Genomic DNA, 13,964 nt, shown 5'->3' with positions numbered 1-13,964 from the left:
GGACGACTCCAGGTGTGCTTGAGGTATTGTGGTGAATGAGAACTTTAGCTAGGATCAAACATAGACTAGCAAAGGTACGGGGATGAGGATAACCATGGGCACCCTCTCTCCAATTTTTGAGTGACCTTGTACCTAATTTTTTTGTTTGTTACTGTTTTGTTGTCAACTTTTCAGAGTAATTAAAAAAAATATATAACTCAAAGTGTAGTATCTGTTCTGATGCCACACTTTAATTTGTTTGTTCTCAGTTAGTGGAGAAGAAATCTTTCACGACTGAGACAATTTTAGTTTTTGTTCCTTCCCCCACATTAAAAACCGACCTTGGTGTCTAACTCTGCCCTGTTGGGGAGGCAAGTATATAGGAACATTACAAAACATTGAGGAGGTGACTACGGATTTATTCATTTTTTTTTTTTTTTTTTTTTTTTGTGTCTTCTCTAGCCTGGCTGGGAAATGGTAAGCCTCCAAAGTTCTTTGACAGAATCTGGAGCCTCTGGTCCAACTGCCTCCATGTCTGACGAACAGTTAACACCTTTGCCAGTAGGATGGGAAGAACGTACAGATGCCCAGGGTAGGACTTATTACGTCAATCACAATGAACGTACAACACAATGGGAACGGCCTTCAAGGTAAGCAAATCTCACTTTAGCCATTTTGATTTTTTTTATGAATTTACTAAAATTTGAGAATTATTGCCAAATTTTCTTTTTCCTTTTTTACATTGCAGCCATAATTTTTTTCAAGCTCAGATTTTTTTTTTTTTTTTTAAGCATTTCATTTCTATAACTTTTATTGATATAGCGTTATCAGTTTTTTTTGTTTCCAGAATTCCCCTGTATATTAAAAAACAAAAATAAGGAAAAAATCTGTATGATATATGCACCCGGGACAAAAGTAAAATATCATATTCAAAAATCACAAATTGATCAACTATTTTATTTTCAAATAAAAGAGAATCAAATTTTATGAGTAACAAAAGAGCGACTCGCTTATCTGTCATTTTGAAAACGATCTTTAAAAAAAAGAGATAACTCAATAATTTAAACTTGCAAGATTCATGCTGTAATGCCTACGAATTCCCATGAATCACTTACAAATGATATTCAATATGAAAATAAAACTACTTCAATTTACCTAATTTTTTTGAAGTGTGATATTTTCGTTTTATCACATGTACATACATTGGAGTTTTTTTTTTGGTTCTTTTGATATTGGAAGAATTCTGGGCAAGAACCACTTTATTTAAAAAGACACCAAGCTGTTTAAGATCCGCTGCCTTGATTTTAGTTTTTACAATGTTAAGAGGTTGTTTTCCTCTCGAGGATGTTTTCTTGTGTGTGTGTGTGTGTGTGTGTGTGTGTGTGTGTGTGTGTGTATACAGTTAGTTTTATATATATATATATATAAAACTATCTGATAAATCAACATTCCTGCCTCTTGTCCCCACTTGGAAAGATTTTAGTTGTCAACACATCTATATTTAAATAAAAACTTGAAATACTACAAGTATTACAAATAAAAACTAAAAAAATTAACGAAACTTTACCAATAGTAGTAACATCCTGAAATGCTTGTAAAGTTATTAAAATAGCTAATGAAATAAATATACTCGTTATTTAAAAAAAAAATTATATAAATTGTTCAAAACCAGTTAGATTAATCTGTCCTTGACGATGAATCCATAAAAATTGGAAAGGGACTTCCTCTCAGAAGTGAAGACCATTATTCAGAATTTGGAAAGGATCAAAAAACAGAATTAATAGCCAAAAAAACGTCTATTTTAGTTAATAATATATGCTTAAGAGAAAAAATTCTCCTTACATATATATTAGGTTGGTGCAAAAAGTCGTTTTTTGATGTTCAACTTCAAGTTAAAAAACGACTTTTTGCACCAACCTAATAAAAAAGGATGAAAAATAGAAATTTACGATGTTAATTCATCAAATGGTAAAAAATGGGGAATATAACAAAAGATGTAATTTCTTTATTTCAAAGAATTTCATTTAAACCAATTTATTCATGTAAATATTATTTACATTTTTTTTTTTTTTTTTGATTGGATTTTTTGCGTATCGACTATATTTGGATTCATGAACCCCATTTTCAAGTTCCTGCCACTTTAAATTAGCTTTTTGACAATTCCAATTTTTAAAGTTTTCAATTTTATGGAAACTAAAAATTCTGTATTTTTATTTTGCAATTTATTTTCTCTGAGGAGAAAAGCCTAATTTTTTAAACTCCATTGAATAAGGAAATAAATATTTCGATATGTTTCTTGTTTTTTGAACATTAATCAAATATTGAAAGCCACAAACTATTCGCAGCCCAAATAAAATCTCCTTAGTATTGCTAATCCACACTGGCTTTTACGAGCAATGGTGCACCTTCTCCAAGTGATGTTACCTCAAGTAAACAACATGAAGCTGGACACTCCACCAGACTAGATGAATTCTTGTCCTGGAATCCAGTAAAATCGAGAGATCACAAGAAAGACTTACTATAATTTATTTAAATAGTCAATTTGAGGAGAGAAAAATAATCTTCCCAACTTCTTTATTAACTCAGTAGTTTATATATTTTTTTTATTACATTTTCACCCCAAACAAGGCACATTGCCACTTTGATGTAGGGGGGACTACTATCAGGGACATAGTTGCAAGGATACTATGTAGGGAGTTGGGCAGCAAGATGACAGTTCACATTACACTTGAACTTCTGCATGTCAGTACAGTTGGAAAAGCAGGAATTTGAAAGGAAATTCCAAAATCTAGCAGCTCTGGGGAAGAAACTATTAAAGTAGGAGGCTTTCTTACATCTAGAGGTCTCTGTGTAGGGGTGGGACTTTGTTGCTCGTCTGGTTTGTCGGGGGTATTTATGTAGAGGGGGTACAAGGGCTTGTAGTTCATCAAAGCATCCACCATTAAAATACTTGTAAAACAAGCAGAGGGATGCGACATTTTGTCGATAGAACAGAGGCTGAAGCTTAGATGACAGTTCAGGACCTATCAGGTTGGCGACTCTTTTTTGAACCCTCTTCAGGAGTGAGAGACTAGTAGCAGATGCACCAGCCCAAATGTGACAGCAATACTCCATACATGGGCGAATGGTGGCCTTTTAGGGGTACAGGATACTTTCAGGCGTAAATAACTTTCTAGCACAGTAGAGAGAGAGAGAGAGAGCTCACTTTCTTTGCAGCAGCCTTGACAATACTCTTGGCTTTTGAAGCATTTTTTGTGCAGGAAATTGTCAAGATGCTCGAAAAAGTGATAATCAATGGGCGAGAGGTTTGGTGAATATGGTGGATGAGGCAGTCTCGTAGCTCAATTCGTTCAACTTCTGCAGGGTCAGTTGAGCAACATGCGGGCGAGCGTTGTCATGAAGGAGGATTGGTCCCTTCATATTGACCAATCATCTGATTGAGCTTCTGATGCATTTTGTCAATTTGTCAACAGTACTTATCCGCTGTAACTGTTTCACCTCGGTTCAGAAATCTGTGATCGATGAGACTGGCCGCAAACTGCCAAATAGTTACCATAACCTTTTTTTGGTGCAATTTCGGCTTCAGGAAGTGTTGTGGAGCTTCTTTGGCATTCAACCACTGCGCCAAACGTCGCTGGTTGCCAAAGTTCCACTTCTCATCACACGTCACAATCTGCTTGAGAAATGGGTCGTTTTTGTTGCGCAGAAGTAGCGTAGAAGACATGTCAAAACGACGATTTCTTTTATTATCATTCAATTCATGCGGCACCCATTTATCCAACTTTTTTTACTTTCCTATTTGCTTTAAATAGCGAATGACTGAGTGGTTGACCTCGAGTTCAACAGCAACTTCTCGTATGGTTTTGCGAGGATCAGCTTCAAATGTTCGTTATCAACCGCAGTCAGCCGGCTGCAACCATCTTCATCTTTGAGGCTCTTGTCACCATTGTGAAATTTCTTGAACCACCAGTGTGCCACACATCTGTTAGTGACTCCTGAGCCATGTATATCATTAGCTGTCTCAGCAGCTTTTTGGCCTAGTTTTAACTAGAACAAGGAAATTGTGTAGATTTGAATTTTGTCCATGCTGTCGAGAAGTTTGCAAAAAAATGAATGAAGAGATTGAGAATGGTAACGAATAACATGATTCGACAGAGCAAAAAACGTGCTTCAAAATGATATATAACATGGCTATATATATATATCAATGAATTAATTCAGAAATCATATATAAAAATAATTTATGTGAGAAAACGATAGTTTTTGCACCAACCTAATATATACACATACTGTTACAACTAAATTGATTTAAAAAAAAAAAAAAAAAAAAAAAAAAAATAGATAATATAAGTTTTCCGGGATTCATGGCAAAATGACACTGAAACATAGGAATAGAATATCCTATTCTCAAGGCACAAGTAAAAAAGAAATATTGAACAACAAACACATGCAAAAATAACAAAGATGACACTGTTAAACAATTAATACAAATTTTATTCAATTAAAACTAATTATGTATGCAACAAAAATGAAGAAAAATAAAACAGAAGGTAATCATGTTAATGGACAAGCAACTTATTTTTTAAATCAAATTTACTGAGCAAAAATTGTTATATCGATGCAAAGTTCAGGAAAGTTGCTTGTCAGTGAGAAAGAGGAAAAAAAAAGAAAGATAACTTAGTCCTTTTCTCTGTGAGTTTCTTTTTTTTTTTTCATTTTTTTTTTTCATTTTTTTTTTTCATTTTTTTTTTTCATTTTTTCTTTTTCATTTTTTTTTTTTATCTGGAACAATGTTATTTAATCAAATCACATGATTATATAACTAGACACACACACACACACACACACATATATATTATTTCCTTATGAAATATACCAATCCTTATTTAAGAAGCTCAATGTAATTACAGAGCAATATAGTGAATAAATGACAAAAAGACTATATTCCAAAGTTCATGATTTTGAGCATCTTATGTCAACTTAAAGGAATGAATTATAAGATGTTCAGCATCATGAACTTTGGAATATAGTCTTTTGTCATTTATTCACTATATATATATATATATATATATATATATATAGGCTCCTTCAGACTTTGACAGACTATGGAAAGCCACGTAGTGGGTTCCTGCGCATGAAATATTTGTGGCAAGAGGTGCACAATCTCCAACGACACCTCTCCTCAGTCGACATTGTTAAATACCAGTGGCAAGTGAAGTGTATGTACAGAATGACTGGAAAAAAAATGCCGAGATAAGCAGAGAGCACATACAACACCTAGAATTCCCAAATGGTCACCCATCTGGTACTAACCAGGCTCAATGTTGCTTAATTTCGGTGATCTGACAAGAAACAGTGTGTCAACACGATTATGCCGTGTGTGCATATATATACTTGTAATTTACCAAAAAGTTTGTCCTGTTTAAAGAATTGTGGAATTTATTATTTGAAAGATGGGAGTCAAAAATAAATTCTTTGAATAAATTACAACAAAAATTTTATTTTTTTTCTGAAATTTCTCGGAAGAAGCAAATCCGACAGACGATTGTATCTCTGAAAAAATTGTTTTTGACTTTCGCATGAGCGTGAATAGCCTCTACTAAAGTTTTTTAAGTGTGAGGATGGTTTTGTGTATTGATCTTATCAACTATTATTACCTACGTAGTGTTCGACAAATGTAGGGAGGGGGAGACTAAATTATAACAAGTTTTGGGAGGATTAATTGAAATCAGTAGAATCAGAACTTTTTGGAATTGAAAGAATTTGAGCCTTTTCTTAGATTCCAAAAACGATTCTTTTCAAATTTTTTTTATTTATCATTTAGAATTTGATTTCTAAGGATAACATGAGAAATTGTTTTTGAACTACTAGTAAAGTTAAAATCATAATCCTAGTTCATAATTCGCTTAGTCAGGGCTCTACGGACAAACTTATCTTTTAGTTGACCTTTGACAACTAAATATTTTCGTTTATTAGCCAAACCCACATGATTTTTAGAATATGACATCTTCGTTGTGTGACGAGTATGTACATCATAAAGAGTTTTCTGTGTGTTTTTTTTTTTTTTTTTTTTAATAAGCATAATTCTAAAACTACAAATTTTATGTTGCTACTTGAAGGTATGAACATTCTAATTTCTTCAAATATTTTTTTAAACAGCCTTCGTTAAAAAAAAAAAGTATATTGTTCTATTAAACTTATTTTTAAAAAATAATTTAACTTTGTTCATTTTATTAAAAAAAAAAAAAGTTGAAAAGATATTTTTCACTCAGTAGTGAGCTTTGGAAGATTGTCAGTGAAAGAAATGCAATCGGCAAAAGATAAGCATTTCATTATTTCTAGTCGCCACTTTAAAAAAATCACTCGCAAATTCGACTACTTCACTTGCAATGTAGAGCCCTGTTAGGTTTTTTTAAGCATTTCTCATGGAGAAAGATGAGATGTTTGAAAAAAGTTGTAGTCAGTAGGTGAGAGGTATGGAGAGTATGGCAGATGAGGCAGTGTTTCGTAGCCTAATTCATTCAACTTCTGCAGGGTCAGTTTAGAAAGGTGTAGTCGGGCATTGTTGTGGTGGAGAATTGGGCATTTTCTGTTGACTAATGCTGGGTGTTGTTGTCGAAGTTTCTGCTGCATTTCATCCATTTGTTGACAGTACTTTTCTGCCGTAATGGTTTCGCCTGCATTCAAAACATCAGTTGCCAACTACCAAACAGCATTACCTTATTTTGGTGCAACTCTGGCTTTGGGAAGTGCCGTGCATCTAATCACTGAGCTGAGTATCGCCTGTTGTCACAAAGAGCCCACTTTTCATCGCAAGTCACAACTCGGTCAAGAAACAAGCCCTTATGTAAAAGAAGGGAAGATGACACTTCATAACAGTGTTTCTTTTGGTTGTTAAATTCGTGAGGCAGCCATTTATCAAGTTTTTTTTTTGTCTTTCCAATCTCTCTCAAGATGTTGGAAAATGTCATGTTACGTCTAATTCAGAATCAAGTTGTCGAACAGTTGTGTGTTGATTGTCTTCGACTAAGGCTTTTAATTGATCGTTGTCAACATCCGATGGTCGATCACTACACTCATCATCTTCAAGACTGTTATTGCCGCCACAAAATTTCTTAAACTACCATCGTGCTGTGCGTTTAGTAGTGATTCCTGGGTTAAATGCTTCATTGATGCCGCAAGCTGTTTCAGTAGCTTTTCAGCCTAGCTTGAACTGAAATAAGAAAATTGTGTGAATTTACTTTTTTTCCATCTTGTATTCAACGTTCTGAAAAGAAGACAAATGGTTTAAAACGATTGTAATTAAAACGATTAGATAAAGCGATTAACGCTCTTTAAAATAATATATAAAGTAAAGGTATTATAACAAAAACTTATTTGAAAATATATCATTTGAAGTCAAAATTAAAAATTTCACAAGAACTTTCTTGTCAACCTTATATATAACCCAAAACAAATATGTGCTGTTTTAGAATTGCTGTCCCCACGTATGTGAAGATACACTATCGTATCATTGAGAAAGTTATGCATTGCTGTGTAGAGATGATGTAGAAGTTCTGCTATTATGAAAAGGAAACGGGGACAGACCACCTCTATACACAGCTCTTGATCGAAGCACAACCATCTGTTTATGTGGCAATTGCTTGGCTCAGGGAATTTGACCAACCAATCTGAAATTAAAATGAAAATCATATTCTGATCATGTGTTCACAGAAAAATTCAATTTAATATTTTTTTAATGGTTGTTCATATCCTTTTTTTTTTTTTAAATGGCCGATGATGCCCTTTCTTTTTTTTTAATGGCTGATGATGCCCTTTCTTTTTTTTTTAATGACCGATGATGCCCTTTCTTTTTTTTAATGGCCGATGATGCCCTTTCTTTTTTTTTTAATGGCCGATGATGCCCTTTCTTTTTTTTTTTAATGGCCGATGATGCCCTTTTTTAATGGCCGATGATGCCCTTTTTTAATGGTCGATGATGCCCATTTTTAATGGTTGATAATACTTTTTAAAAATGAGAATTTTAAAATATATGCATATGAAAAACACATACTTCTACAGAATTGGGACAAGATTTTGTAGTCGATAAATGGGGTTTTCAGATAAAAAAAAAACAAACTATGGTTTCTACTGATTTTTTGTCAATTCTAATGACTTACAATAGTAGCTTCCAGATTATACAGGGAAAATTACCTGAATATTTCTGAAATATTAAAAAAAAAAAAACTTTAATCATGTTAGCAGATGAAAAATTGCAGATGAAAAATTGCTACCATCTTTTTTATATTGAAACTGAAAATTACCTCCCTTTGAACTCTCTTGTGTCTTACGATCATTTTCATCAAATTCTATTTTTTATTTTCTTTAATAAATAATTTTCTACCTTATCGATTTTCGTAATTTTTTTTTATATAATCCTCTTGTGAGGAATACGTAGATACTGAATTTCACATGAAGGCAATAGTATTTCGATTTCCGAAATTTCGTCCCAATAGTGTAGAAGCGCCGAAAAACATTGGCAAGAATATTCAATAATACTTTTTCAATTTAAGTTTTTATTGCTGTGAGCTTTTTCTCTGGTAATGTTCTTCATTTCATAATTATCTAGTCTGTGTATTAAAATGTCTAGCAGCCCATTTAAGAAGATAGGAATTTTTTTAAAAACAAAAATGAATTAGCTCTACATTTCATAAATACTGACTTGTGTTAATTCCTCCCCCGCGCACACACAAAATTTATTAACAAAAAAAAAATTTTTTTTTTTTTTAATTTAAGTTGCACCATACATCCTACAACTCTACTAGCAATAATAAAGCAAAGCAAAACACTGCCAAGACATGTACGTATGTACACATACCCTCCGTCTGTCAATGACTAACGCTATTGTTCTATTTAACTTCTCCTCTGTTCGCAGCAATAATATGCTTCCTCCAGGTTGGGAAGAAAGAGTGGATGCTAACGGTAGATTGTATTACGTCAACCACCATAACAGAACCACTCGCTGGGACAGACCTACAATGTGAGTATGGCAAACTTCTGCTGCCGTTGTGCTACAGTCGTGCCAAGCTCATTCAGAAAAAAAAATAAGATATATATATATAAATATATATATATTTATAATCAGCTTTTTATACATATAATTTTTATTTATTTTACTTTTTATTTAAGTATGATTTATTTAAAAGCCTTGCATAAGTACATATATATTTTTAGCAAGGGAAGATAACCCAATTTAAAGCAGCAGGGCGAGTAGTAATTCTCTCCCCTTTTGTTGCTTTCATAAAAGATGAATATTTCGATAATTTTTACTTTTCGGTTTCCTTTTTCTCTTTCTTTTTTTTTTTTTTAACCTGGCGTATTAGCATGGCCATCTTGCTATGTTTTTGTTAAGTTTCTAGTTTTTTTTCCTAGTTTTTCTTTTGTAATTTTTTTTTTGCAAATAAAAAATGTAGTTCAGAACAGATTTTAATACTTAAGAGTCAGTATTTTTTTTTTGTTGTTCCATTTTCAAATCGTTTATTTTAGTATTTCTTTTTAAACTTCTGATTTTTTGTTCATTTTCAAATTATTTATTTGACGATTTTTTTAAGCATTTTTATTTTTTTAGTGCAACTACACTATAATAGCGAAATTTGAAAAATGAAAAAAAAAAACTAAAAAAAAATAAAAACAACAACTACTGACTTTTTGTGTCAATTTCAACTAAAAAGCAATGATATCTACTTAATTGGCATGTCAGAAGTACTTAAATATTACCACATTATAAAAAAAAAATGTTTTTGATCTTTATCGTAAAAAACCTGCACCATATTTTCTTTGGTAAGACATGACATAATAACAAGGGAAGTAACTCGGTTATGCTAAGGCAAAATGCACAATTCATTAAAAAATTGGCAATAGTCACACACTATTTACCTCCCTTTGGAACTCTTGTGTTTTATTTTAGCCAAATATTTTATTTTTTCTAATTTTCCTACAAGAAATGTCTTTAATATTTTTTTTTTCTACCTTACTGTTTTTCATAATTTTTGGATATATTCATTATTGTAACATGATAATTAAGTAAAGACCGTTGGTTTGCCTTTAATTCTGTATTAAAACTTTTAAATTTCGCTATTATAGTTGCACCTGATTTGTTTTTGTGCATTTTCAAATTATTTTGCCATGTTTTTGTCATAATTTTATCTTAAAATTCTAATTCAAATTGCTTTTATGTAAAAAAAAAAAAAAAATGTTGATGCTAGTGTACAGCGGTGAACTTTTAAACCAACGCTTTTCAGATGAAAACATTACGAACTTGTGTGTCATGTCGAAACTAGTATAAATTCCAAAAATTATGAAAAATGATCCAGTAGAAAAATAGTTATGAGTAAAAATAGAATTTGACTTTTATCATGTTTGAATCTGGAAGAGTTATGCGCTCAATTCATTATGACAAACTGAATTATCTCCCTTGATTTAAATCAAGGGTCCACCATTTTTAAAAAGAAAATAATTGTTTAAATTTTTTTTTTTTTTTTTTTTTTTTTTTTTAAGCACATTTTCTACTGGATCATTTTTTTTTTTTTTCATTTTTGAAATTTATACAAATTTCCACATGACACATAAGTATATAATGTTTTCACCTGAAATATGTTGGCTTAAATGATCACCAATCTACACAAGTACCGCAATTTTATTTTTATTGCAGTTCAGCAGAAAATTACGGAAAGCAACTGTATTATTCTAAAATTGAATTTAAATTATTTGAATTAAGTTAATTTTATTTCGTTTCTGTTTTTAAATAGGTTCTTGTTTATCTTTTGAAAAAAGAAAGAAAAAGAATGTATGAAAATTTCTTGCCTGTAATTTTTTTTTTTTTTTTTTTGCCACTGTAAAGTCAAATTGGAAAATGTAATTTATATGCATAATTAAATTCTATGGAGGGTTTTTCTTTCAACCTGCTAATCCAAACGGTCAATTTCAAATCTTATCACTGGTTTATTTTTATTTCACTTCTGCGTGTACAAATATTTAAAAAAATCTTATGGATAGGGATCACAAATTTTTTACCTAGTGTTAGAAATGTCATTGCTTGCTGCTGTTGTCTGGCCTGCATAGTTCTCGTTGGTTGCAGCTGTTTGTTAACCTGCAAGATTATAGGATTTTATGAGAGCAGCAAGACTTGATTGTGGGGAAGGTTTGGCCTAGAACCAACATTGTCACTTTCACGGCATTGATTTATATATTTTATTTCGCAAAACAAGAAGTTTGACAAAACAAAATGAGGTACAAAGCCGATTGGAAAGTTAGGATGGGGGAGGGTGTATGGTCATCGTTGTTACTATACCTTTTGATTTGTCTACGCTAATCCTAACTAGAATTCGCAGTCACCATAATACCACAAACATATCAAGGGTCGTCTTAAGATTCCCAAATCAAATCATTTTCTTAAGAAAAACAATTTAAAAACAATGTATTTCCTGATGTAGATTCTGTTATGAATCGAAATATTTAATTTTAATAAATGTTTACTTATTGACACTACCATTTATGGTAGCACATCTAAGACAGTAAACAACCAAGTTCTCTCCAATTCTCTCTCCTCTGATCTTGAGCACGTAGTACAATGGGGTAAGGAGTGGCTGGTTACTTTTAATGCATCTAAAACCAAGCTTGTCTCTTTACATCATCAACATTCTGATCCACATCTGGCATCAATTGAAATGAATGGCTCTCGTCTTCAGGAGGCCTCAAGTTTTGACAAGCTTCTGGGCTTGACCATTACTCCTGATCTTAAATGGAACACATACATCAAATCTATTGCCAAGGCCGCTGGAAAAATGGTGGAATCTTTCTATCGATCCGGTAGATATCTCACTGCTGATGCTATTCTCTATCTATATAAGAGCCAGGTACGTCCAAGGATGGAATACTGTTGCTACATCTGGGCAGGAGCTGCTAGAAAGGACTTGTCCTGCCTTGATAGAGTTCAAAATAGACTTCGTAGCCTTGTAGGAGATGTCCTTTTCTCTTCCCTGCAACCTCTTTTTCACTGAAGAGATGTTGCGAGTTTGTCTCTAATGTATCGTTATTTTCATGGAAAGTGTTTGACTGAGCTTCAATCTATGGTCCCCCCTTGCCAGACTTTCACAAGAAACACTCGTCTAGCTGTAAACACTATCAATAATTCCCCCCACTCTTTATCTGTGCCTAAACCTAAACATAGATTCCATGAACAAAGCTTCTTTCTTAGAACTGCACGCCTGTGGAATTGTCTTACGTTTTCCTGCTTTCCGGCTGACTACAATATGGTTGTGTTCAAGTCTAACGTAAATAAGTTCTTGATGAGCCGTTCCATATAAGTTATCAAATTTACCAAATTTTCATTACTAATGATTACTATATTGTCCAATTTCTACTGTACACTCTTTAACCCTTATCCTTGAGTGGCCTCTTGGCCTTGATAATGTGGTAATGCCTTTGTAAAAAAAAAAGAAAAAAAAATAGATTCTGCACTTGTTTGGCTTTAAAACAATTTTTTTAATTTTGCGCACACATAGATAACAATATATATATATATATATATATATATATATATATATATACATATAAAAAAATTGAACTTTATAGAAACTATTTTGTTGAAGATAAAACTCTCTCTGCATTGATTTGTGGTGTGTGTGTGTGTGTGTGTGTGTATATGTGTGTGCATGTGTGTATCCAGCTAATCCCCACTTTCTTCCTCTATTTAGCCCATTCCTCTCTACCTGGATACACACACACACACACACACACACACACACCCCTCTTCGTTGTATAATTGATTCCTCTAGGAATGAGTCAACATTTTCTTTCCAAATTAATACATAAATATCACTGAAAAACTGATCCTCCCTAACAAAACCTGGTCCAGTTGACATCCAGAGAATGAATGGATTTTTCTAAATTTTAGATATTATTCATCCGGGGTAACACCAACAAAGAAAATACTTTGTTGGTAGTTGTTTCTAAGTTGTTTTTTTTTTCTTTCTTTTTTTTTTTTAAGCTTGACATACACATATACACACAGACAACTGCCTTTTATAAATAGACTAGCAGGGCTACCCGGCGTTGCCCGGGACCGTATAAACAATGAAAAAACAAAAGCAGATATTGAACATATGTTTTATTCTTAGGGGAGAGGAATCTTTCAGGGTGAGAGAGAGAGAGAGAGAGAGAGAGAGAAGATAAAGAGTGTGAGAGAGAGGCAGAAGAGAAAGTTGTTCTATCCTCTTTCCCATATTTGACTACTGTTCACGTTTGAACTCTCATCGTCGAGTTGATCCTCGAGTTGCCTATTGGCCTTGATAAGTGCTAATATAGAGAGAAGAGAAACAGGGTGAGAGAGAGAGAGAAGATAAAGCGTGTGAGAGAGAGGCAGAAGAGAAAGTTGTTCCATCCTCTTTCTCAAATTTGAATACTGTGCACGTTTGAACTCTCATCGTCGAGTTGATCCTCGAGTTGCCTATTGGCCTTGATAAGTGCTAATATAGAGAGAAGAGAAACAGGCGTAGAGAGAGAGAGAAGATAAAGAGTGTGAGAGAGAGGTAGAAGAGAAAGTTGTTCTATCCTCTTTCCCAAATTTGAATACTGTGCACGTTTGAACTCTCATCGTCGAGTTTATCCTCGAGTTGCCTATTGGCCTTGATAAGTGCTAATATAGAGAGAAGAGAAACAGGGGTAGAGAGAGAGAGAAGATAAAGAGTGTGAGAGAGAGGTAGAAGAGAAAGTTGTTCCATCCTCTTTCCCAAATTTGACTACTGTGCACGTTTGAACTCTCATCCTGGAGTTGCCTATTGGCCTTGATAAGTGCTAATATAGATAGAAGGGAAAGAGGGTGAGAGAGAGAGAGTAGATAAAGAGGGTGAGAGAGAGAAAGAGAAGAGAAAGAGGTCTAGAGAGAGAGAGAGAGAGAGAAGAGAGTGAGAGAGAGAGAAATATGGTGATAGAGAGAGAGTTAGGAA

The 13,964-nt window shown here is 33.1% G+C and overlaps 1 protein-coding gene across 22 annotated transcripts in view; it reads left to right on the top strand.

Moving 5' to 3' along the window:
- LOC145249721 (E3 ubiquitin-protein ligase NEDD4-like) overlaps positions 1-13,964 on the top strand; it is a 622,527-nt gene that overhangs the window by 533,886 nt on the left and 74,677 nt on the right. For 13 of the 22 annotated variants that reach the window (XM_080111604.1, XM_080111603.1, XM_080111608.1 and 10 more), the window contains 2 exons: positions 442-629; positions 8,894-8,998. In XM_080111604.1, coding sequence (XP_079967730.1) covers positions 442-629; positions 8,894-8,998 — 293 coding nt within the window. The remainder of the gene's footprint in view (positions 1-441; positions 630-8,893; positions 8,999-13,964) is intronic. The other 9 variants (XM_080111610.1, XM_080111606.1, XM_080111611.1 and 6 more) reach the window with 1 other exon arrangement.

This window comes from Euprymna scolopes, chromosome 28, assembly GCF_053919585.1.
Source record: "Euprymna scolopes isolate OS-2025 chromosome 28, ASM5391958v1, whole genome shotgun sequence".
NCBI lineage: Eukaryota > Metazoa > Mollusca > Cephalopoda > Sepiida > Sepiolidae > Euprymna > Euprymna scolopes.
Note: the sequence above shows the minus strand (reverse complement) of the source record. Positions and strands in the feature narration are given on the sequence as shown.